The 26,185-nt window shown below is 39.1% G+C and overlaps 1 protein-coding gene across 3 annotated transcripts in view; it reads left to right on the top strand.

The window, feature by feature from the left end:
* Positions 1-26,185, top strand: part of TBC1D32 (TBC1 domain family member 32) — a 199,344-nt gene that overhangs the window by 18,269 nt on the left and 154,890 nt on the right. For 2 of the 3 annotated variants that reach the window (XM_084777382.1, XM_084777383.1), the window contains 7 exons: positions 11,436-11,504; positions 17,013-17,138; positions 18,727-18,805; positions 18,927-19,030; positions 19,119-19,180; positions 20,061-20,205; positions 22,650-22,709. In XM_084777382.1, coding sequence (XP_084633508.1) covers positions 11,436-11,504; positions 17,013-17,138; positions 18,727-18,805; positions 18,927-19,030; positions 19,119-19,180; positions 20,061-20,205; positions 22,650-22,709 — 645 coding nt within the window. Of the gene's footprint in view, positions 1-6; positions 810-11,435; positions 11,505-17,012; positions 17,139-18,726; positions 18,806-18,926; positions 19,031-19,118; positions 19,181-20,060; positions 20,206-22,649; positions 22,710-26,185 lie in introns of those variants that run through there. The other variant, XM_084777384.1, reaches the window with a different exon arrangement.

Raw genomic sequence — 26,185 nt, 5'->3', positions numbered from 1 at the left:
ACAGTCGTGTAATCTCTAGCTTAAATGTATGTCCCCTCAGTTTTTTTTCCTGTTTTCCAATTTAAATATTCAGAGGGAAAAAAAAAAAGAATAAAATGACCTATTAAGATTTGGTCAACGAATTGCTATTTTATGGAATTATGTGTTTGATGAATAATTATATCTCAGATAATTCTTAAATAGAAAATTATGTTTTTAATTAAAAAAATAATAACAGGATTAACAAATCCCTTTAAGCTTTAATTGAAATAGTTTATTATCAAATTTTACCTAAATTTAACTAACTTACGGATGAGATACAGAGATAAAATATTTATGAATTTTATGCATTTTTTTCTGGGAATGAAAGTGGCTGCAAAGGGTCAGTATCAAACATTAAAATGTTTTAAATGTAAAAGAACTTGAAGTTAGTCAGTTAGGTGTCGTGGCCCTCCCCAGTCTTCCAGGCCAAACACTGTCAGTCTCTCTGTCTGCCTGCCTGTGCTGCTTTTTTTTTTTTTTTTTTTGAGATTTGCAGAACTGTAAAGCAACTCTAGGCCTTTAGGATCAGCTCTGCATCATTTGTCAACAAACACCACCCGTGAGGAGGCTCCTGCTACTCTGCAGTGGATACAGATTGAGTCCCTGCATGTCTCAGGGCCTGGGCTTAACCCCTAGCACCACAGAGAAAGAAGGGCATTATTACAAAGTGGACCACAAGCATGTTTCAAAAATTGATTGGATGAGTTTGGATAAAACATGAAAAACGTTGAGACTGCACATTGCATCCCCGGTCAGGAGAGAACATGTCGACCTGTGAACTATACCAGGTAGACTGATGTGATGTGACAGAGGATGTGGTAGAGACTGGGAAGTTCCCACGCTATAGCCCATAATAATCTCCTGTAGATGGGCTCTTGGGAGGCAGATAACCTTAATGCATCCTTTAGCTTAGCTTAATTGCTTGGCTAAGCTTCTTCAGCAATGAAAAGACAGAAGCTTTCACATTAGGACTCAGGAGCTCACCATTGAATGACGTTGATTGTCTATGAACCCCTTTAATATGATGAAACACAAGAGAAGAATAAGAAGGAACCATTGTTAACACATCCCCCAAAATGAAAGTGGCCAGGTCTGACTAAGCTTAATTGATAGTGAGGAGTTCATCAGTTGCTGATTTCCAAATGTTAAGTCATTTCTAGTGATTAGAATAACAGATCTTTTAAGGTTTAGAGTGAATGAAGTCATGATTTCAGATATTTTTGTTTGGATTATTCAGATGAACCCGGCCTTCAGATCCGTAGCTTCCTTTGGCATGCACACAGGCAGTGCTTGCGTTTTCTAGCATCTACCTATGACTATGACTGTTTTAGAAGAGTTCAATTGGGTTGAAAGTGAACTTTGTCCATGAGGACATTATGGGTTGCCTGAGCTTCCTGAAACAAGCATTTGAATGTTAGAGCATCCTAGATAGCTCCTTCAGACCTGTGAGCTCACAGAGGTGTGTGTGTGTGCGTGCGTGCTCATGTCTTTGCTTAGCACAGAGATGCTGTAACAGAGAGCTGATCAGGGCCAGGCTGAATTACTCTGACAAGGTCCTGATCCCAGTCTTCCTTATGATCAGCTGCAGTGTTTTCTTTCATGACTGTGAGGTTGATGTGACCAGTGGGAAAACCACTCTGCAGCTTTCTGCTCTACTCCGTCCAGTGTGTACATGCCAGGATCTACATGTTGACACACCAATCAGTGACAGGAATAGACCAAGGAAATGATGACTCTTTGCTGCCAGCACTTGCAGAACTGAGAAGTACCTCTTTCTGAGGAACTCGGGTCAGAGGCTCTTTATTTGACCACATACCTCTGAGAAGCTGTTTGCTAGTCTGAAGTAATCTGTTTCCCTATCAGCCCCCAAGAAAGATGGCCTTTTAGGGCTACCTTGTCTTATATCTTGCCATCAGCTAGCTCACTGTGATAGAGCTAGCTGCTCCTGTTACTGCCTGCGCACTGCTTGCTGCTGGACACTGGATCCTTCACTATGGCAGCAAGAAGATGGACTCTGTGCCTTGTAACAACTCCATTAAATACTGGCATTCTCATTGATTCCTTCAAAATCAGTACTTGCTCTGGGCTGAAAGCAATGTAGCTGGATTTTTCTTTTCTATAATTAAAATTTATAGTTAGCGTACAAAGTAATGGGTTTCATTATGACATTTTCATACACATATGTCATTGTACTTTGTTTCTTTTTTGTTTTGTTTTGTTTTTCGAGACAGGATTTCTATGTGTAGCCTTGGCTGTCCTGGACTCTCTTTGTAGATCAGGCTGGCCTTGAACTCACTGAGAGCCACCTGCCTCTGCCTCTGCCTCCTGGGGTTCTGGGATTAAAGGTGTGTGCCACCACGCCTGGCTGTACTTTGTTTTTATTCACCCCATCTTCCACTCCCTCAGAGTCCTCCATGCCTTTCTCCTCTAGTTCCCTCCCTTCTTCCAAATAATACACACACACACACACACACACACACACACACACACACACACACACACACATCTAGATTTTGCAAATGAAGGAAAGTGTAGCATTTGTTATTCTGAGTCTGGCTTATTTCTTCAATCAGTCACCTTCAGCTCTGTGCATTTTCCTTCAGTATCTATTTATTCCTTATGGCTGAAAAAAATTCCATTGTTTATATATATATACTATTCTCTTTTATCCATTCATCTTAAAATAGATGCCTAAGGTGAATCCATTTCTTAGTAATTAAAATGAAGGAACAATAAACACGCACACACGAATATCTTCATAGTACGTTGACTTAAAGTGATTGGATATTAATATACCTAGAAGTATACTGTATCATAGCATATAATATCATAGTTTCATTTTCAGTTATTTGAGGAACATATGTATGTATTGATTTCCATAGTGGCTGCATTCATTTGCATTTCTACCGGCTGTGTAGAGGATCTCTTGTTCCATAACCTCACCAGCCTTTGTTTTTTGACGGTAGCCATTGCGACTGGGGTTAGCCATGTTCTGGCTCAAGGCAGTTTTGAATTGGATTTCCCTGACAGCTAAGGACATTGAACATTGTTTCAAATGCTTATTTGCCATTTGCATTTCTTTTATTGGGAACTATCTATTTGGTTTATTAGCTCATTTACTGATGGGGTGATTTTGTGTGTGTTTAATTTTTCACTTCAATTAATTTCAGACATTAATCTCCTGTTTAATGTATAAGTGGTAGATTGTTGTCTGTGGGTCACCTATTCATTCTGGTGATTGTGTTTTACTTTTGATGTTGTGTTTTTTGTGATGGAATAGTCCTTATTTCATTATTATTTGCAACGTGAAAAATTGTAACCTTATCATATCTGGATTTTTAATCCATTACTGAAAAAACTGAAGACTATTATTAGCATATGTAGACTTAGAGATATAGAAGAATAAAGAAGTGACAATAGTTTTTACCATAATTTGGAGCAGAACAATGGTAGAGTTTGGTGTTGGGCCATTCTCCTGCTGGGCAATTGGAATGATCCCTCCAATGTACATTAAAATTCCACAATTTATGTCCTCTCTCTTCTGCCATCTTCTCTCCTCATACTACGTAACATACTACACATTAAGTGTTACATTGCTCTGTAATGTGCTAGCCATTTTCTTAAAGGAACCCTATCTCTGGAGGTGCAGTTTTATGAAGAAGGTGATGTTAATAAGTGTCACTGTTGCTCTTACATTGTTTCTTGTTGAAGGAATTGGCTTTTTCTTTGCTTTGTAATTAAGTTCTCTTTCTAATGAGCCACCTTTTGCTTCCTGTGGTAGGCAGAGTAATTGCCCTCCTGAAGATCTCCATGTGCTAATCCTTAGAGCCTGGGAACATGGGACCTGGGGCAATTCGGACTTTATTGATAGTAGAAAGTGGCCTTCATGTGGAGAAGTGCCTTGGATTCTTCGGGGCCCGGTGCACTTACAAGGGCTTATGGAAGAAAAACCCAAGGGGCTCGAGGTAGAGAATGTGCTGTCCAGGCTGCCAGGCCTGTTGGGCTAATGTGACTGTTGGCTTGAAGATGAAGTAGGCCATGGCCAGGAAACTCAGACAGGCTCTAGGAGCTGAAAAAGGCAAGGAAATTGATTCTTTTTATTTATGTATTTTATTTTTTCTGGGACCAGCTTAAGCTTTATTTATTGCTTGGATTTTAGTTCTTCCAGTTAGAATTTTGTGGAGTACTTTCTTCCTATATTGGGTGTACAGCCTTTCTCCCATTTTCCGGAATGTGGGCTTTCAGGTGTCCTAATGTCTTATTATCGTCATTTTGTCACATCCCCTCAGATGTTAATTGTGTTTAACCCACTTTCTGGCCTCTTCTAAAATCCTCGAGACTCTGCAGTGTTCTGGCTAGGATCCCATGATGCCATGGGGATCACAGCGGCAGTTTTCAGCCTCATGTGAGCAGGAAGGTTGGTTGGAGTGCAGCGGACACGTGGCAGAGCTGTCGGCTGCTGTAGTGATGAGAGTTTGCTGTTTTCTGATTGCTGTGATAAGCAGAGAAAAGCAGGAGCCTGGTATCTTACAAATGTAGTGGTGAAAGAGGAAAATGGCTGAGATTTAAAAAAAAAAAAAAGAGACTTATAGTATTGTCCAGCCTGGGAACAATGGATATTTTGGGAGAAAGCCTGGGTGAGGCAGGTTTAAGCTTATGTGTGCCTGTTTGTTTGGTTTGGTATTATTCCCTTGAGGAGACAATTTGACACCAGCAAACTAAAGTAATTACTTTGATTAACCATGTTATTATTTCTTTTTTAATGAATGCTTCATTGCTTCTTCATAACATAAAATATTAATAGGCTTTATCATTATTAAATGTACCACTTTTAAAAGAAAGTGCAATTTTTTTTTTCATCAGTGCAACTAAAACAGCTAGGAAATTTTAGAATAAGCTTAACATTTGAAAACAATAAAATGTTTTTCTTTGTTTTGGAATTACTTTATTCTATATTTAAAGTTTATTCATAAGAAGGTGCATAATTTAACAAATTAGATGTACTACAATTTTGAAAAAGCCATACCGGGTGAGCCTAATTCATTTTGAATCTATCCTGAGCTAAATCAGTCTGAAATAATCTATGGCTCTGCCACCGATGACCTTAGACCTTGGCTCTCAACCTCTTGTATGTCTCAGATTTCTTTTGAAATCTGTGTGACTGATAGTTTTACCAGTGTCCTAGTTTTAGTTTCTCTTGCTGTGATAAAACACCATGACCAAAAGCAACTTGGGAAGGAAAGAGCTTATCTCAGCTCACAATTCTGAACTTATGCTTAATCAGTGAGGGAAGACAAGACAGGGACCTAGAAGTAGGGACTGAAACGAAAGCCGTTGAACAATGCAGTTTACTGGCTTGCTCAGCCCCTTTACATACTCCAAGCAGGCCACTTGCCCAGGAGTGACATGGCCACAATGGGGTTGGTACTCCCACATCAATCACCAATTAAGAAAATGCCCTACAGATTTGCCTATAGGCACCTACATGGAGATGGTGATGCTCACAGTGGGCTTGTTCTTCACATCAGCGATCAAGAAAATATTTCACAGACATGCCCACAGGCCTGTCTGAATTGAGACAATTCTTCAAGTAAGGGTTCCTCTTCTCAGATGACTCTAGGGTGTGTCAAGTTGACAATGAAAACTCCTGATACCTTAGACAGGTAACAATGTAAGAGCATGTAAGAAACAACAGATGACAGTTGCTAGAAAGCACTATAAATACATTACAAAGGTTTGACCATCATTTGTTCTTGCTTTTCTCCATTATGCTATGCTTAGAAATTGTTTGTTCAGTTTCTGCTTTAACACAGATAAATATGTCTTAATTCCTTTTGGAAGCTTCTTATATTGCTTTGGCCATATCTTTACCAGCAACACAAATACGTGGTGCCTGTCAGATCAAACCACAGATATAAATTAGTACCTTCGGGAGTTTTCCATCTAAGAAATGTTTGGACCCACTGAAAACCCAGCAAACCTGTACTGAAATAAAGACATTACATGCTCAAGTTAGGTGTGTTCTTGTTAGCTGCTGTGGCTACTTATATTTATCCAATGATAAGCAATAACACAAAAAACAGTTTGAAATCAGACACTAGAGTTATGCTGAACGCTATAAAAAAAGTCATTTAATGTTTAGAAACTTTTTTTTTTCCAAGAAAAACATGGCTGTGCTTGGGAAGACAAATGAATTTTATAGAGTTGAAAACAGATTGAGAGTATGTTGTGTTTTTTCTTTCTTTTTTCTTGTGTGCTTTGGTTTATGTGTGTATGTGCTTATGTGTGTGCACACTCATGTATATTTGCATATACAGTGCTGGAAATTGAATCCAGGGTCTTGCACATGCTAGGAATGTGCTGTACTACTGCCCTTTACCTCTATTCCAAGAATACATACATATATTTAATACACTTTGCGTAAGTGGGAGGAAAGGAAGATACAGTAGAATTGAAGGGGTATTAACTGTTTGTGTGTGCATTTGTATTTAAAAGCGATGTATTCTGCAGCTACGATGTATACTGTGTTGCTTAAACCACTGCCGAAAATGCAGATAGTAATCACTTGCATTATTTCTTTGTGGGGATTAAGGAGGCACCTAAATAAGAGGAATGTGAGGGAGAAATGGGTTATAGTCATTGAGGAGAGACACCATTCCAACTCACCTCAGAGAACTGCAGAGAACCGTATTTCAGGAAGGGAATGGAGAAAAGCTTTGAAGCAGGAGAGCATGCAGTATATATGAGACTCTATTGGTACTTTATATGTAAGGTTAGAAAAAGGTTTGGGGAGAGTAGTTCGGAATGGTTGATGAGGACCAGATTGTGAGGTGAAGGCAAAGGTTATACCTTAATCATTATTTATAGATCCTAGCTATAAAATGAGAATGCTGAGTAAATATTCAAGACAAATACATTCCGTGGCCCCGTTGCATCATGCTTGCCCAGCAAACGGAAGGCATTTCCAGGCTTTAAAGAGAAGCGGTTTCAGGAAGATTTTCACTCAGTTGTAGGCTGAAGAGTGTGGTGGGGCGTAGTAGTTAGGAGACAGGTTGGACAACTGTCACTGTTGTTAAGAGAAGCAATGAGAATTTGGACTGAGGTGTCTTGGTAGTAGTAAATAGGAAAGGACAGGAGTAAGCACCATTGCAGAAGTAGGATCTAAAACTTGATTGATGGAGTCCAAAAGTTGGTGCAGATAGTATCAGCAAAGTTGTAGCTACAGTTGCTTTTGCTTTTGTTTTTTGTTTTTTGTTTTTGTTGTTGTTCTTCTTCTCCTCCTTCTCCTTCACTTTCCTCTTCCTCCTCCTCCTCCTCCTCCTCCTCCTTCTCCTCCTCCTTCTCCTTTCAGCTTAGATGGCTCAGAAGATGGCAGTATCTTGAACTTGGTATTCAAGTGGAGAGTCAGATGTCGAGACATGGTCAAGTTAGGTTTTTCAGATCAGATGCTACTAATATGCCAAGTAGCAAAACATGCCAGATTTTCAGGACAGGAAAGTGTTGGAGCTAACACATCACTGTGAATCATCTGGGAAGTTTAGCTGTAGACAGCAAGTAGGTGACACTTGATGTGGCTCATGTTTTCAGTATCATTAGGGGCAGAATTGTCAGAGGAGATATTAGGAGCTTTGGTGTCTCATTTTTATTGCCACCTTTTAGTTAGTTAATTAAGTTAGTTAACCTTAAAGTATGATCCAGGATTTTGGCATGAAGCTGACCTTGAAATCGCAAATCTGCTGCGTGGGTCCCGCGTTGCTGAGATTACAGGTGTGTGCCTCCTTGCCCATTATGGACTTCAGATTAGGTAAATCTGGAGATAGAAAGGAGGGTTAATTAGCTACAATGAATGATCACAAGACATTAAGGACAATGAGGCTGAGCTAGTAGGTGGTGTCAAATGCCTGTGGTCCTGTACTTTGGAAGTGGATGGAGGCAAATCAGGAGTTCAAATTCAGCTTTGGCTAGACAGCGAGCTCAGTCAAGTGTTGCCTGGGCTATGGAACTTCTCCTGAAGAAGCAAAAATGAAAGATTTTTAAATTTGGCGTTTTAGTTACATATCTACTATTGTGATAAGATATCACAATGAAGGCAACTTAGAACCTGCTTCATTTAGGGATCATGGTTCCAGACGGACATCACGGCAGGTTTCATGGCAGCAGGCAGGTAGTCATGGCCCTGGAGTAGTAGCTAAGAACTCGCATTTTGAGCCACAAGCACAAGGCACAGAGAGCTAACGGGGAGTGGTCTGAGCTTTTGAAACCTCAAAGCTCACCCCCAGTGACACACCTCCAACAAGGCCACATCCACGAACCCTTGCCAAATAGTTCGACCAACTGGGGACCAAGTATTCAAATATATGAGCCTATGGAGGCCATTTCTCTGTTCAAACCGACACATTTTGTGATTAGTAGTTGACCTGAGAGAAGTAGGAAAGAGCGGGAGGGATGCTAAGGAAGCACATGTTGGTCAGCCTGGACGGCCGTATAACTTATAAGTCAAGGGCGTTCAGTGTCTGGGATAATGCACATAAAGAGAATAAAACACGAAGTCTTGTTACAGCGACCACTTAAAAGAGATGAATTTTGTTAAGAACTAAGGATTATCTTTTTAATTGACTGCTACTTAGCATAATACTGCTTGTCTCATCAGCTGTAACAGAGTGTTCGAGTAATTGCTCGCTCACCATTTGTCACAGCTGTGAGGACCGTGTAACTGTATTGTAGATAAGAATGGATTAGTGTGGCGATCAGCAAATTATGTTTTCAGCTTTCTTCTTAAATAGGCTTTTGTAGGTGAAAAGCGGTTATTTCATATCTTCTTATATAGATAACAGAGAAATGTAAGATTTATTAGAAACATTTTCAGGCTTTAATGATGATAAAGCAAAGCACTTGATTAATGCATGGATGCAGTGATGCTGCAGGATATGTTAGGATGGGGGTAGGGGTGCATGGATGCAGTGATGCTGCAGGAGGTGTTAGGATGGGGATAGGGATGCATGGAAGCAGTGATGCTGCAGAAAATGTCAGGACGGGGGTGGGGGAGCATTGAGAAAAAGGGGTTGAAGATGACTAGGCTAGACGAGGGAGCTAGGATTTAGTACTCTGAACATGCCTTCTATCCTGTATTCTTGACAATGTTTGTTCTTGTTTTCTCTCTTGGCCAAAAGCAATTTGGGGAGGAAAAAGGTACATTTGGCTAACACCCCAATCATAGTCCATCCTTGTGGAAAGTAAGGGTAAGAACTCAAGCAGGAGCAGAGGCAGGAGCCACGGAGAAAAGCTGCTTCCTGCTGTGCTCTTGTGTAGCTGAGCCTCCCACGTCGGTCACTGATAAGGAGGATGCCCCACACATGTCTACACAGGCCAGTGTGATGGGGACAGCTCTGTAATTGAGGGTCCCTCTTTGCAGGGTGGGAAACTACGTCTCCTCTGCTTAGGTCATATTGGCAAAACTAACTAGCACTCTTGTAAAAAAAATCCTTTTAACAAGTTTTCTGGTAAGACATTTGAATGCTATAACAATCTTGTAAAAATAATATGGTAGAAATAGCAGAATAAATCATTTACAAAAGAGAGGTACAAGAGCCTGGAGGAAGAAACATATTAACTTATCCATTAGCTGAATGACTGTGTATACAAAGTAATATAGAGACATGCTTTAGTGTGTATATTGTCATTCATATGTATATATTATACATATTCATATGCATGTGTATGCTGTGTACATTTAGATGTGTACCTATAAAGGCACTATTTATATGTGTTCTGTATAAGAGCTCTATTCTACAAGTTATCTATGTTTATGTACTTTTCCACTAAACAACATAGCTGTTTTTCTGTATACTTGTGCCTACTTTGTCATTATCTTTCATAATCTTAGTTATTTAATTGTAATACAACTGGAATTCTAAGCTAGCGCTCTCTTTTCATGATTTTAAAAATAGCAGCAGTGGCTAGAGAAATGGGCCAGCAGCTTAGAGCACCTGCTGCTCCTACAGAGGACCTGGGTTAAGTTCTCAGCACCTCATGGTGGCTCATAATGTTCTATAACTCCAGTTCTGGGGAATCCACTGCCCTCTTCTGACCTACCCAGTCTCCATGTTGCACAGACGCAGGGAAAACACTTATACATATAAAATAAGTAAATGTAAGATAAAATTTAAAAATAATATGCCTAGACTTTTCAATAGCTAAAGTATGCAGTTTTAAAATGAGTAAGATGGGACATTTTGAAGTCTTTTCTATTAATTTTAGAAGATTTCTTTTTAGTTATAAAGTTGGATGTGTGAGTGTGTACTCTGTGTGTGTACTCTGTGTGTGTGTGTGTGTGTGTGTGTGTGTGTGTGTGTGTGTGTGTGCATGTGCGCGTGCACATGTTGCACCTATGGAGGATAGGAGGTGGACTTTGGGCTTTTTAGAACTGGAGTTGCTCACAGTTGTGAGCTTCCCGACCCCAACTCAGATCCTTTAGAAAGCAACAAGTACCCTCAGATCTATATGTCCAGCCCCCATTTGGGAGGCCTTAAAAGAAAGCTTATGTAGTGTGATATGAAATCTGAAATTCATTTGGACTTTCTTGTGATGGGGTAGCCAGGCCTGCTGTCGTATTGTTCTCATAGAGAAAGACGGTAGGACAAAGCCTAGCTTTGGGTGATTTTTCTTTTGAGCAGAAGATTGGGTATTTAACCCTGTAGTAGACACTCTTCTAGGTTTGGAGATGCTAAGGTGAAAAAGATCCAGAACTGTGTGTAGTTAGAGGAAATACCCCTGCCCCACTGGGAACTGTCAGTAATGACACCATGCTGTCAACAGAGCAGTAATGTAGACAGTGGTGAAGGGTACAGTTAGACTGCCATTGTGTCACCAGGACGTGTTTCCTCAAGGTTTTTGAGGTAAAGTTTAAGTAGTAAGGGGCCAACTGTGCTAATCTCTGGAGAAGCCTATGGGTGCATTATAACCCCTTTTCTAGATGGAGGGCTTTATTTTGGGAATTTTTCACCAAATACAAAGGCCAAGGGAAGTCCAGGGAAGAGAGAAACATGGGTGGATAGGCAGCAGTGTGGGCTATGCTGTTCCCACGTTTCTCTTGTTTGCTGTTTGGTAGTTTTTCTTTATTCGTATCACATTTCTGGATACACAATGTGTTGTTTTTGTTGGTTTTTAAAAATATCTTCTGAGTCTTACAATGGTGTGTATATTACGGATACTTAGCAAACAGTTTCGTGTACAGGAATGTCAGTTCTGACTATAAAACTACGGTAAACTGAAGTTACAAGTCTCTCCAGATCAAAACAGATGACAGTTCTCTTGTTGAGAGTGGTCCTTGCCTGCAGCTGTGTTAGCACAATCATTTATGGCTGTCCTTCTGGAAGGCTACTAACTCACTCTTTGTCCTCTCAATTTCATTACAGAGCTACAAATTTTGTCAAGGAAAACTACAACTGATTTTAGATCAGCTGGATCCCGGGCAGCCTGAAGAGGTAAGTTTAAGGATAGCTGTCCAGCCCAGTCAGACGCTATGCACTTGTCGTCCAGAGTGCAATCAGCAGTAACTAGGCTGTTTTCTTTCTCTCTTTTCTGTTTTTGTATTGTAGATGATAGGCCTTTATTATAGGCAATCCTGGGTTGATAACCTTCATTAAATTCTCTGTTTGAAATGGACACTCATATTTGCTCACTCACTTCCTTCTTTCCTTTTCTTCCTGTGTGCCCACATATGCATGTGTGTTCATGTATATGTGTGTGAAATTCAGAGATCAAGATCAGTTGTCATCCTCTATTGATTACTCATTTACTTGTCTATCATCTATCTATCTGTCTGTCTGTCTATCTATCTATCTATCTATCTATCTATCTATCTATCTATCCATCTATCTCTTCTACTAAACCTGGGGCTTATCAATTGTCTGCACTGGCTGGCCTGTGAACCTCTAGTTTCCTCTATCTCTCCCCTTCTACAATATTGTTTTTATTGTCAAGAAAACTCACTGCTTGTTTCAGTTTTAGAAAATGTGACCATGTATTTAAAGACTAGTTTTTAATAGATAACATGGTATATTATGTATAATGTCTTGAAATATGGGTGGTGACTAAGTTCCCTAGTAAACAGTCATACTTAGGGTTTTAAAAACTTTTGATTGTGAGTTGCTTTCATTCTTACCTGACAAGTTTTCCGTATTATGTACTTTATAGATATAAATTGTATTGTACAATAAAGCTCATCAACTTTTTTCTTGCAACTGGTATTTTGTGTTTGACAAACATCTGACTAACTTTTATGCTTGAAACTTTAACAATTTATTAGAAAAAAAAAAGAGTTTGGGGAAAGCCAGATGAGTCAGCAGTGGAAGTGTTTCCCACCAAACCTGATGATCTGAGTTCAGTCCCTGGGACCCAAATGGTGTGAAAAGAAACTGATTCCTCCAAGTCCCCTGACTTTCACACATGTTCCTCAACACATCCACATCCACTTTCATGCAGCAAATAAATAAATAAATTAATAAAAAACATTTTAAAAAGAAAAAATGAACTAAATCATACTTGTTTATATTTTGAGAGACTTTAAGAATTACTATTTATTGATATTTTGCTTTACTAGAAAGTCAATTTGAATTAGAAACTGCAATAGGATTTTTGAAGATTTAAAAAAAAACTGATAGCACAGTGAGCATTTACTTTTTTTAAAAAAAGATTTATTTATTTTATTTATTGAATATGAGTGCTTTATCTGCAGAAGAGGGTATCAGATTACATTATAGATGGTTGTGAGCCACCATGTGGTTGCTGGGAATTGAAGTCAGGACCTCTGGAAGAGCAGGTGGCGCTCTTAACCACTGAGCCATCTCTCCAGCCCTGAGCATTTACTTTTAAGTGTTCCTAATTACATATTTTACATTGTTTCATGGAAGAAATAAACATACTTTGTTAATTAAAGGGAATTTAATATGGCTTCAGCTTTAGAAATATGGTAGTAAAGAGAAGGAAGAGAGGTTTGCTTGAGCGATTTGCTGGGACCAGAGCCATGTGAAGACTCTGAAGCCCAGTGAGGGAGTTTGGCTCATATCTTGTTGGTTGGTTGAAACAAATTTTATCAAAGCGAGAGGATAAAAAGTGAACAGAGCTTTAAAAATATAGCAGTGCAGCCAGACACAGTGGTGCACACCTGTAATCCCAACTCTCAGGGATGCAAAGGCAGGCGGATCTCTGTGAGTTTGAGGCCAGCCTGCTCTACAAAGTTAGTCCAGGACAACCAAGGCTATACAGAGAAACCATGTCTTAAAAGCACACACACACACACACACACACACACACACACACACACACACACACACACACACACCCCACAATGTACAAGAATAGATGAAAAAAGAAATTTATACAAGAATTCATAAGACTGTAACCACAATTAAAGTTTGTGTTTGTAAGGTCTCAAAAGGGCACAGTGAAAATGGAAGACAAGTGTTGTAGTTAATTTTCTATTGCTGTGATAACGCAACATGACCAAGGCAACTTATAAAGGGAAGAATTTAATTCGGCTTATGGTTTCAGAGAGTTAGCTTCCATAATGGGAGAGTGAAGGAACAACTGAGTTTTCACATCTTAATCCATAACCTCAAAGCAGAGGGAGGGAGGGAGGGAGGGAGGGAGGGAGAGAGAGAGAGAGAAGGCACTGGGAATCACAGGAATTTTTTGCAGTCTCAAAGCCTGCCCCCAGTGACATGTTCCTCCAGCAAAACCACATCCTCTAATTCTTTCCAGACATTTCTACCAACTGTGGAACAAGAATTAAAGTACAGAAGCCTAGGGGGACCATTCTCATTCAAACCACCACACCCACTACAGATAAAGCTTTTTGGAGATATGTGTTTTGCAGGAGCTGGAAAGCACTTGCATATAGAAACAGAAAAATTGAGACTAATTGGGTTTAATGGTTAGATAGCCAAGGAAAATGATGTTTATATATAAGAACGAAATCTGTCTTTAAAAATTGTTCATCTTAGCTGGGCGTGGTGGTGCACGCCTTTAATCCCGAGCACTGGGGAGGCAGAGACAGGTGGATTGCTGTGAGTTCAAGGCCAGCCTGGTCTACAAAGCAAGTCCGGGACAGCCAAGGCTATACAGAGAAATCCTATCTGGAAAAAAAAAGTTAATATTAATTATATTTATAAAATTTAACCAGTGGTCCTAATGTATTTCCTTTGCTCCTTCACTTAAATAACATTGGTCTTATTTTCCTTATGGAAAGTATAAAAACATATTATTAAAAAATAGAATACTTTTTAGACAGTTGTCCATGTGTATGCAGTGCCTACTGGTTGCTCCCCTTCTTCATCAGCCTCTCCCTAAAGTCTTGCACATTTATTTGCATCAATTTGTAGAATAAATTTCTTTGTGAGGAACTATATATAGTGTTGTCAGCTAGCAAATCAATTTTAATGAGAACAGTACGGATTCATCCTTAGTGAGGATCTCGAAATTTGTGTCACAGAATTGAATTTCCTTAAAAATTTAAAAATCTTTATTTACGCATTTCACTCTTTGGTAATTTCATACTTGTATTTGCTATATTTTGATGACTCACCTCACTCTCCATTAGCTCCCTCTCACCCCTGCCAGCCCCTCCCCCACTGAATCTCTTCTCATATTCATGACTTTTTTTTCATTTTGTTTCCCTATGAGTTTAATTAACTAGGACTGTCTGTATGGCCCTAGAGTTGGATCTGTCTTCTGCAGCCTGTGGGCTCAGCAGTGGGTACAAAACTGGGTTCTCCACCTTTCCTTCTGCCAGCACAATTCAATACATGCTGGGGTCCATGGGTTCCTCTCTGATCCACAGCTGACTGTGAGCATGGTTGGAGTTCATGGTTGCCATAGCTATGTCTTGCTTAGAAGATGACATTTCAGAAGACTTCTCCTTATCATCCTGCTTTCTCGCCCCACTTCTGTGCTGATCCCCCCCAAGCCCTACGGAGGTGGTACAGATGTTTCATCTGGGACTGCTTCCTCAGCTGTCGCTTGTTCCCAGTATCTTCTGCAGCCATGAGTCTCCGCTTCGACCTCTGCTCACTGCCAGGAGAGGCTTCTGATTAAGGCTTAGAGTAGCATTTGCTGGTCCATTCCTGGTTGGGCCACTTGAGACAGGTCATCTGGAGAGGGATCCTGGCTGAAGGGTTTTAAACCTCAGCCTTTTGGGTATATCCTTCATTATATCTTTGTCAATGTCATTTAGTCTCAAAATTTTCAAATGAATTACTTTTCAGAAATGTTTTAGTTTAAATGAATAGGTATAATTTGTCCCATTGAAATCTCAATCAGAGAATACTTTATTTTCCTTTTGGCATTCTTCATTCTGCTTATTTTCTTGATTATTAGTAAAAAATGCTAAAAGAAACTGGATATGAGACTATTTAAACTACTTTTATAAATTAAAAATTTGTCTCTAACTTACATTGGTTACTTGTAGATATGTTCTTGTTGATAAACCTTTTATCTTCTTTTGAGTAGTACCTTTTTAATGGGATTTTGTTCTAGAAGTTAATTGTAAATGAGAAGTTACTTAATATTGGAAGCTCCTGATTTTTCAGACCCTCTTTCTAGTTCTCCTAATGCCTATCCCACCGGTATGTTTTAAGAGGTTTACCTTAGCGGGACTATATAGATATTTTCAGACTTCCTGCATTTTCGCCTCATCTGGAACAGTTGAGTCTGTGATGGAGGGCTCTGCCCCTGTGTGTGATGCTCTCCTTGTCCCTCAGTGGGCTGCAGTTATTTCAAGGAGAAGCGTGGCCTTGCTGTGTTGCTCTTTAGCAGTTGTGAGAGTGCCAAGGAAGCTATGCTTTACTGACGAGGAACCTTCTCCACTCATGTCCTGCGGGTCATGATGGTTTGGGTGAATTCTGATTGGATTCTAAGATGTCTGATTAGGAAGTAGCCTTCCTGAGGGAATGCAGAAATTCAATTCTGCATTTCACTGCTGAATTAGTTTTTCTACTTCAGTGGTGAGGTCAGAAAATATGGCTGAGCAGAAAAATGAAAGTGTTTGATCAGATTGTTCCTCCGTTCAGAGAGGCTGGCACGGGAAGGCTTGTCCAGGGCCTGTGTAGGCACTGTGTGGGCACTGTGTGGGCACTGTGTGGGCACTGTGTGGGCACTGTGTGGGCACTGTGTGAGAAACACCCTGGATGAGGCCCCTGGACAGCGCTGCTTGGTGGCTCCAGTGCAGCCGCCGTCCCTTTCTCTTAGCTGCAGCAGCCTCTGGTACACTACTGTTTCAGATTTCACTGCAAAACACAACCTGTTTTCATTTTCTCTAGTTAGTACTTAGCTTACACAACAGTATTCCTCAGAGCAGTTTTATAAAAGGGCATCGGATTCTCAAAAAGGCCTCATTAAAAAACAGTTTATCCCCGGTGAGAGAGGTATGGGAGGATGGGGAGATAGAAGGATCCAGAGGGTCCAGGAACCCTACAAGAAGACCATCAAGGCTGGTGAACATGGACCCAGGGGCCTGCACAAACTGCTGTACCAACCAAGGACAATGCATGCAGTAAACCTAGAACCCCTACTCAGATCTAGCCAATGGACAGTGCATTCTCCATGGTTGGGTGGAGAGCGGGGACTGACTCTGACATGAACCATTTCCCCTTGGTGGGGAGGCTTAGTGGCACTCAGAAGAAGGATGAGCAGGCTCTCAGGGTGAGACCTAATAGGCTGTGATCATATGGTGGGGGAGGAGGTCCCCTTCTGTCACAGGCCTACGGGAGAGGAATAGGGCAGAAGAGGGAGGGAGGGGGAAATGGGAAGACACAAGTGAGGGGATAACAATTGGGATGCAACCTGAATAAATTATTCAAACTTTAAAAAGGGAGATTAAAAACAAAAACAAAAAAAAATAGTATCTCTGGTTCTACTTTTTAGTAGTTTGTGAAATAATGTCTTAGGGAATTGAAATTCTTCTAGCATTAATGCTGCTGTTTGAAAATCTATAGGTGAGATATGAAGCTTTGCAAACGCTCTGCTCAGCTCCTCCATCTGATGTCCTGAACTGTGAAAACTGGACCACGCTCTGTGAAAAGCTGACCACATCTCTGTCTAACCCAGACCCCATGTTCACTGTAAGGACCCATGTGCGATTTGATCATTTTCCTTTGTAGCTCAGCAGTGGAGCTTTAGAATTTTAAACCACAGCAGAGACACTAGGCCAATAGCTATGGGAAAACACAGTATCCTGGCACATTGTCTGTTCGTATTGCACTCTTCCATCAGTGGAGATATTATTGGACTGTGGAGCAGAAAGGATTTGGGAACCACTTCTGTTATTTACATCAAAAGAAAAAGTTGTTTGCCTAATACTTGGATGCAGTGCAAAGTTACGAGCACCACAGGATATTCTACAGTTCTATAAATACTTTGATACGAGGACTTCAGGGGAGGGGGAGAGGTAGTTTTTAGGGTCACTTTCAGCATTTCAAAGCTTAGGAGAAATACAATTGTCAATTTCACTGATTTTTTTTTTTCTGTATTTGACGGAAGAGAATTATGCCTGGATATATTTTCTTTATTTTAGAAATTATAACTTTGAAAACATGTTGGGTTTCTAGGGGGTCATTGTAAATTGCTTCATGTAACCTTTATACATTGCTGTGCAACAAGATTCAGCTCATTACTTATGTTAACAATTTACAAACAAGTGTAGTAAAGAAAATTCGAGATAGGATCATATCATTTTGGAGTATAAAACAAATAAGACATCCTTTTATTTTAAGTTCATGCTGCATCTAAATTGTTAACTACATCATTGCTGCTGTACAGAACTGTTATGTGTGCTTGAAAAATTACAGATGTTTATGAGTTACTGCAAGTATAAATCTGGACTCCAAATGCTTAATAGCCTGCTTTCGGTGGGACTGTCTTAGAGTTACCCAAAGACGTTTTTAGCCAGCTGGGCTCCAATTTTCTGTGAGAATATTACCCTGAGTGATATAAACAAGGTTATTAATTTGGTTCCTGTAGATTAGAAAATATGAGGCAACGCTGCTTTTATTTAACGGAGACCTGTGTTTCACTAGTAGAATTACTCTTCTCATGATATTTAAGTGGTTATAAAGAAAGTGAAGGGATAGGCACTGTTTTAAAGCCTTGTAGTACCAGGCATGTTTTAAGTACATTTAGTTCTTAGTCAATTTATTTTGTGATGTTTTCTCTGTGAAATTCAATAAATTGAAATAAAAAATATTACTTAGTATTTTTCCCCTAGTGAATAGGCACAGTTATTGGAAAGCCTCCTAAATATTTACTGAAGTTAGATATAAAGAAGCAATTCTTGGCCTTGGAAATGCGAGGTCTTAAGTGTGTTGTTGCCTACTGTCCCACTGTGGACGGCACCACTGAAGACTCTATAACCTGCATACAAGCCTTCAGCCGCATCTCACAGCACCGGCTGACCCTTCTTTCCTCCTGCCTTCTGCTCCTGCTGTTGCTAGACTTCACAGCAGTGCAGTTGCCATTTTACTGTTAGCTTTGGTTAATTTTACTTTTGGCTAAATGAAGATGTGCCTTTTAAAAATAGACACAGCCATCATCTGGTTTCTGAGTAGTGTGTATTTTGTGTTCATTTTCTGTTTAAACAAATGAAAGTGAAAAGTGTCTCATCTATGCTTTTGTAAGAAGCTTAAATGAAGATGTGCTTCCTTGTTTCTGTAGGACCGGATTTTAAAGTTCTATGCACAGACTTTTACACTCTCACCATTACACATGACCAAGGAAATTTATACAAGCTTAGGTATGTTTATTAAATCATTACAAATGTTTTTCTCTTATATGTACTTAAAAATGCATAAGCAATGACTTTTTTCCAGAAGCATTATGTAATATAATGACTATATTTTCACTTTTGTTTTCAGCTAAATATCTGGAGTTATACTTTCTCTCTAGAGAAAACCACAGTCTTACTCTTTCCACTGGAGTAGACATAACCAATCCTACTGTGACCCGCTTACTAAAAAAGGTATCCACTCAGTAGAATGTACTTTATGCAAAGTAGGCCTGTATTTCAGAATTATAATACTTTGAGAGCTTTTGTGCCTTGCTTATAGGTTCGCCTTCTGAATGAATATCAGAAAGAGGCTCCATCTTTTTGGATTCGTCACCCAGAGAAGTAAGTCCCCACAAGTCCTCTAATGTCAGGCACAGGCCATGCCCCTCAAATGTTTCAAAGACAGAAGGGAACAGGGGTCTTCAGCGATTTCCATGGTTCTCTATGTGCTGAGGTTTTGTCAGCTTGACACAAAATAGGATCACCCAGGACACAGGACCCTTCATGTGAGGAACTGCCCTCATCACATGGACCTATGGTGGTATTTTCATAGTAAGAAGCCTCTTGTGGGCAGTGCTTCATATAGGCTCACAGGCCTGGGCTGTACAACAAAAGTAGCTTAGTGAGCCAGAGGAAGCAAGCTTAAAGAGGCAAGCCAGTTAGCAGCATCTCCATGATTTCTGCCTCAAGTTCCTGCCTTGAGCTCATGTGCTGTCTTCCCTTGATGGCGAAGTATAACTTGTAAGCATCCTAGAAGTACTCTAGGACAGAAGGCATTACTACAGTTTTTCTTTGTACTTAGCTGTGTAAATATTCTAGTCAAATATTGTTTTTATGTCACCTACAACACTGAAGAAATAAGATGTTAAGGTCTTGGGTTCTAGCAATGTTTACTACTTTGAACAAGTTTCTTAAATGTTATTTTATTTTTCCATTCAGTTTAAAAATTCTGATAAGGTTGTAAGAGCATCTGTGAGTGTAAAGGTGAAAGTGATGGTTGGAGAATTGAGTATTGAAGTAGAAAGAACTTAGTTTTCTCGAACAGAAAAACTGAAACTGAATGTAGCTCTGAACCTATACCATTTACAGAAAATAGAAAAGAACCCTAAAGATTACCGTCCATGTTGGTATTCCTTAAGGATAAGAACGTCACTGACGTCATGGTTACTAACTGTGCTTTGTTTTTTTTTTTTTAAACAATTGCTTCTTTCCCATACTGTAGGTATATGGAGGAAATTGTGGAGAGCACGTTGTCCTTGTTGTCAGTCAGACACGACCAGACCCACCTTGTTTCACAGAAGATTTTGGATCCCATCTATTTTTTTGCATTAGTCGATACTAAAGCTGTGTGGTTCAAGAAATGGATGGTAAGGAGAAGTGTTTGCGCTCTGTCATCTTAATGACCAGTGTGAGGTTATGTGCTTGCTGTGTGCCAAGTTCTGACTGCTTTTCTGCGTGCGTTAATGCGTTACTCTGTACACAGATGGACGCGCAGGAGATAGCTGTGCCCATTCGGGAGTGTCAGATCTAAAGTACCGGGAAGCTATTTTGTCTAGGATTTTTTTTGCCTTGTCAAAGTCAGGAGAGGATTTTAAGTGGTGGTCCATTTGAATATATTTAAGATCAGTGATCTCCTGAGGAATCTAAATGCCTCAAAAATTGTATATAGGTATTGCAAGACGTAAAGATTCAAGGCTCATTTTTCTTAGGTTTGGAGGATAATGCCTTGAATCAGTTTCTGTTTACGGCTTCCTGAATCTGGATTTGGGGATATGTTTAAGGCCTGAATCTGACACTTTTCAGTGAAGCTTGTGACAGCCCCAAACTGAAAGTCATGGTAAAGTATTCTTTATACTGTCACCCTGTCAGCTGATGAGGAATAACAGGGTCCCTCTTGTAGCAGCAGCAACACAGACTTCTATGCTTCTATCTTCATCTTTCTCACGATGTCTACCCAGCTCTAGGTTTTTGTCTCAGTGGAGCAGGGAAAGGGGTCGGGGACTTGCCATGCAACAGTGACGCTCTCGTTTAGTACTTAACTGGGCAGTTGGATGACTGCCTATCAACCTTTGTCTTTTGGTGTCGCAAGTCTGTGCTGTACGTCCAGTTAATTAGAGCGCAGAGCTGTCTCTAGTGCTAACCCCTTCCATCACCTGTGTAGTAGTGGTTGATAAATCGTTCAAATTTATTATTGTTAATTCAGTCAATTTAATTAATTAACTAGAATCTTTTGTACCCTACATCTGAAACTTTTTCTTAATTTTCTAAAGGATGAAACTAGCTTTACTGAAGATAATGTGTCAAAAATGTAGAGGCTCATTGAAGAAAATCCTATACAACAAAGGGATAATTGTTAAGCCCTCAGTTTATATAGATTCACATTTACATATATTAATATGTTTAAGACTTTGTTTTTAAAATGAAATTATATTCTAATAGCTATTTGTAAAACTTTTTCATTGAACACTTTGATTTTCAATGCATAAGTTAATGAGGCAGATCACAAAAAACTAAACACTAGAAAATTTTAATTGTTTTATTTATTTTATCAAAGCAACAGAAACTTAACTCCTTCTCCTATACCCTTTGTGTTTAAGGTAAGGGTTGGCAGATATTTTAGGTAGAATGCCAGTAAATATTTCTAGCTTTGTGGCCTGAATAGTCTTTGCAGCTTTTTAATAAGTGATAACAGCTGCAGGGTCTTCCAATATCATATTATTTACACAGGTTCATAGTAGGTAGATTTGGTTTGAGGGCTGTGGCTTGCTGATCTTGCAGATAAAGATGCAATAAGGTTTCGTTGTGAGCATGTTCTGTTAGTAAACCAGGTTGGTCTTGAACTCACTATGTCACTGAAAATGGACTTGAACTCCTGAGTCTTGTCTCCCATGTCCCAAGTGCTGGGGATTATAGGTGTGAGTCACCATGCCTGGCAGAACAGGAGAATACTGAAAGTAAATTTATTTATTTATTTATTTTTTTTTTTTAAATACATTTTTATTAATTTATACATATTACATCTCAGTTGTTAGCAAGTAAATTTATTTATGCACCAGTACATTTTCTTTAATAATATTGAGAAAGGGATATATAGATATTTATACATTTAAGCCAAAGGGTTAAAACACACAGGGTTTTGATGAACTGAATTAAACTCTAAAGATCTGTAATGAATTAAAATTTCTATTACCAGAATTCTGGTGAATTTTTTAAACGATATTTTAATTATTTTATTGTTTTTAAATAAAATGAAGGGCCAAATTTAAGCATTAAAACTGCCTGACAAAATTTAGCTAAAATACTTAAGAGTTTTCCTTGGCTTTCTACAATGTTATATATGGATGCATTTTAGTGCCGTGCATTTTTGGTGCCAAGCTATTTGGGACATAAATATATATATATATATATATATATATATATATATATATATATATATTGGCATAAGGTGACAAAGATGCTGTTATGTTAGAATACTTTATCTTTGTAAATTACTTTGGATATAGTCTGTAGACAATTGGTGGTCTTGTTTCCCTCTCATTTACATATTTTTCTCTTGGATTGTACACTAGTGTGAATTGTACCTCTCACCTCTAATCTGTCACTAAATGATCTATACTATTTTTTTTTATGTAATTTTCATTCCTGTTATTGCTACACTTGTAGTTCATTGTACTTAGGAGAACCTGCTTGACATTGATTATAATATTTTAAACCTAAGTGATGGTATGGCTTATGATATTGTAAATGATACAGGAAAATAGATTTTAAATGACAGACCTTTAACATTTAATGCCTTTCTTTTTAATTTTAGCATGCATACTATAGCAGAACTGCAGTACTGAGACTTCTTGAAAAGAAATATAAATCTCTGGTAAGCTACATACCAGTTTTTATGAGAAGTAATATCACACAAAGATACATGGTGTATTGCCTTAAATATGCAGAATTGAGTGTCGTGACTAATATTGGGTAATGAAGCACTCCCTTTTAACTTGACCTGAGACTACCATTCTATGAAATGTAAAGAGACAAAAGTTGAGTCTTGAAGTAGAGTTAGGAAAACGGTTGGCAAATAGGTTAAGTGTATGTCAGATTGGGCTGCCATAGATGACGGATTGTTTGAGAGGAGTAGTAACGTGCAATTTGATGCAGGTCAGTTGTTAAAAAGAGACTTACTTCTATAAAATATACTGATACCTTTTTGTGGAAGTGGCATGAAAAAGACTCGCTGAGAAATGCCTTTGTGTTTGCAAAGCTTGGTTTGAATTATCCCAAATACAGATGGGTTGTATAAACGTCTTACCCAAAATACCTATGTTCATTGCTAGTATGGAATAATGAAAAGGGCACTGAAAGAAATTGAAAAGAAATAAGTAAAACTGACAGACATGAAACCATGTAATTTTAAAAAGCATTTAAGAAGGTATTAATTATGGCTTATGTATTGAGGCAGAACCTTGAGTCTAGAAGTGATTTGAAGGCAGGATTTCTGGACTTGTGAATTTTTGGATTTGGGTAATGGAGCAAAAAGTAAACAAGGGGAAACTTTGTTTTGTGTTTGGCAGTCAAGAGAACCTAGCGGCAGCAGGAAAGAGAGCATTGACTAATGGAGGGAATTTAGTTGTAGAGGTCAGTGGTGCTAGAAAATATTTAGAAGAGTTGAAATAGATTCCTTTGCATCCCATTTCTCTGTGAATCCTATTGGAAAGGAGATTTGTTGCTGTGAATACATAGACTTATCCTGTTATAAAGCAAGAGAGAAAAGCCCCAAGATTATTCCCCAGAATTTATATGCAGGTACAAATTCACCATGCTGTCACAGAGGCCCCAGTGGAAGTGTTTAAGATGCTTCTTAGAGTAACCCTTAGACTCTGTTTCTTATTTGAAAGCTAACTTCATCAAGCAATTTTGAACTTACCATAAAACTGCCTTATTATAAATCATTTTTATATTTTATCTACTTGGTCAAATACTTCACTAGTGTAAAATAGATCAAGCTTTGTCAAAGCCTTGCCTGAAACATCATATTATCTATAAAGCTAAGGTTAATTTAGGAGCCTGGAGAGATGGTGCAGTGTTTAAGAGCGTTCACTGCTCTTGCACAGGACCAGAGTTCGAATCCCAGCACCTGCAGTTATAAACACAAGTTACCTGCAAGCTAGGTTCTCTCTTGGCTCTCTCTGCCTTTCTCTATTTAATTCCCTTCACCTAGTCTGAGCAACAACAATGAAATGAACAGTTTGGTTATGTGTTTAATTACATAGCACAGTGTGTTGGAGAGCAAAGTGTTGTCTGTCTGCGCAAGGACTAGGCAAATCTTAACTTGATTCTTTGGTGTCTGCTATGTGCTTTGATTTTTTTTTTCTGTCATGAAAAATTTTCATGTTATTATTACTCTACTTTTTTCCAACAAGGAATAGTTAAAGTTAGAAGTCAGGGGAAGAAATAGAAAGAATAGAAGACTTTGAAGAGGTTAGTGAAGTGAAAACTTGGCTGCAAGGAGCAGTAAGTTTCTGGATATTTGAAGCATTAAGTAATAAATTTGAACTGTGAGAAACATTGTTTTGGAGGTAATGCTTTGTGTTTTCAGTTGAAGAAACAGTATTCTGTTCTTTCACAGTGAAGGGTATTAGGAAAACCGTATTCCTAAACATATTTTAGTGAAACATTCTATTTAGGGTTTCTCTTCCTAAACACCCATCAGTTCCTCCCGACTATCCTTTCTTTTCTTTGTTTCTGTTCCTTTTTTTTAAAATTTGAAACATGAGCTGTCTTTTATTTATATAATACATACATACTCCTTTCAAAGCTACTTCATAACCATGAGCTACTAGAGATGTGTGTTACCTGGAACCCCAAAGCAAGGGTTTGTATGGATTATGTTGCTTTTTAAAATTTATTATAGTGTTTTCACATTATAGCCTCATTGTTATTTCCTTGCTCTTATCTTACTGTTTCCACCCTCGCTCCCTCTTCCACCCTATTCCCCTCTCCTAGACCTCTGACAGAAGAGACTTCCTCCCCCACTGTCTGATTACAATCTATCAGGTCTCATCAGGATAACTTGCATCTTCTTCCTCGGTGTGTCTACAAGGCCTGCCCACCAAGGGGCAGTGATCAAATCACAGGAACCCGAGAGTCCCCTCTCTCCCCCTTCCCCATACACGTGGAGAATGAGCTGTCCATCAGCTGGATCTGAACAGGGGGTCTAGGTATTTTGCATGCATTGTTCTTGGTAAGTGCATTAGTTTTTACAGGCCCCTTGGGTCCAGATCCTCTAGCCTTGCTCGTCTCCCTCTAGAGCTCCTGACCCTGCCGGGTCCTTCCGTCCCCCCTCCTTCACTCTTCCATACAACCCTCAGTTCTCCACCCAAAGTCCAGCTGTAAGTCCCATTATCTGTCCTGAACCCTTGCTGGGTGGAATTTCAGAGGACATCTATGTTGGGCTAATATCCATTTATAAGTGAGATTATATTATGCATGTCTTTCTGGGTCTGGGTTACCTCACTCAGGATGATCTTTTCTAGTTCCATCCATTTGCCTGCAAATTTCAGGATTTCCTTGTTTTTGATAGCTGAATAGTATCCCATTGTATAAAATGTACCACAGTTTCTTTATTTATTCTTCAGTTAAGGGACATCTAGTTTGTTTCCAGATTCTGGCTATTATGAATAAAGCTTCTATGAACATAGTTGAGCAAATGTTCTTGTTGTATGGTGGAGCATCTTTTGGGTATATTTCCAGGAGCAATATAGCTGGGTCTAGAGGTAGCAGTATTCCCAGTTTTCTGAGAAAATGCCAGGTTGATTTCCAAAGTGGTGTGCAAGTTTGCACTCTCACCAGCAATAGCGGGAGTTTTCCCCTTTCTCCGCATCCTCAGCAGCATCTGCTGTCACATGAGTTTTTGATCTTAGCCATTCTGATGGGTATAAGATGAAATCTCAGAGTTGTTTTTATTTGCATTTCCCTGATGATTAAAGATGTTGAACATTTTTTAAGTGTATCTCAGCCATTTAATATTCCTCTGTTGAGAATTCTCTGTTTAGCTCTGTACCCCATTTTTAATTGGACTGTTTGCTTTGGTGGTGTTTAATTTATTGAGTTCTTTATATATTTTGGATATTAGCCCTTTGTCAGGTGTAGGATTGGTTAAGATCCTTTTCCTAGTCTGTAGGCTGTCACTTTGTTCTGTTGGCAGTGCTCTTTGCCTTACAGAAGCTTTTCAGTTTCATGAGGTCCCATTTATTAATTAGAGCCTGAGCTATTAGTGTTCTGTTCAGGAAGTTGTGTCCTGTGCCAATGAGTTCAAGGCTCTTCCCCACTTTTTCTTCTAACAGATTTAGTATG

Source organism: Acomys minous (genome assembly GCF_964271855.1).
Source record: "Acomys minous genome assembly, chromosome: 3".
NCBI lineage: Eukaryota > Metazoa > Chordata > Mammalia > Rodentia > Muridae > Acomys > Acomys minous.
This window is presented reverse-complemented; position numbering and strand designations above follow the sequence as displayed.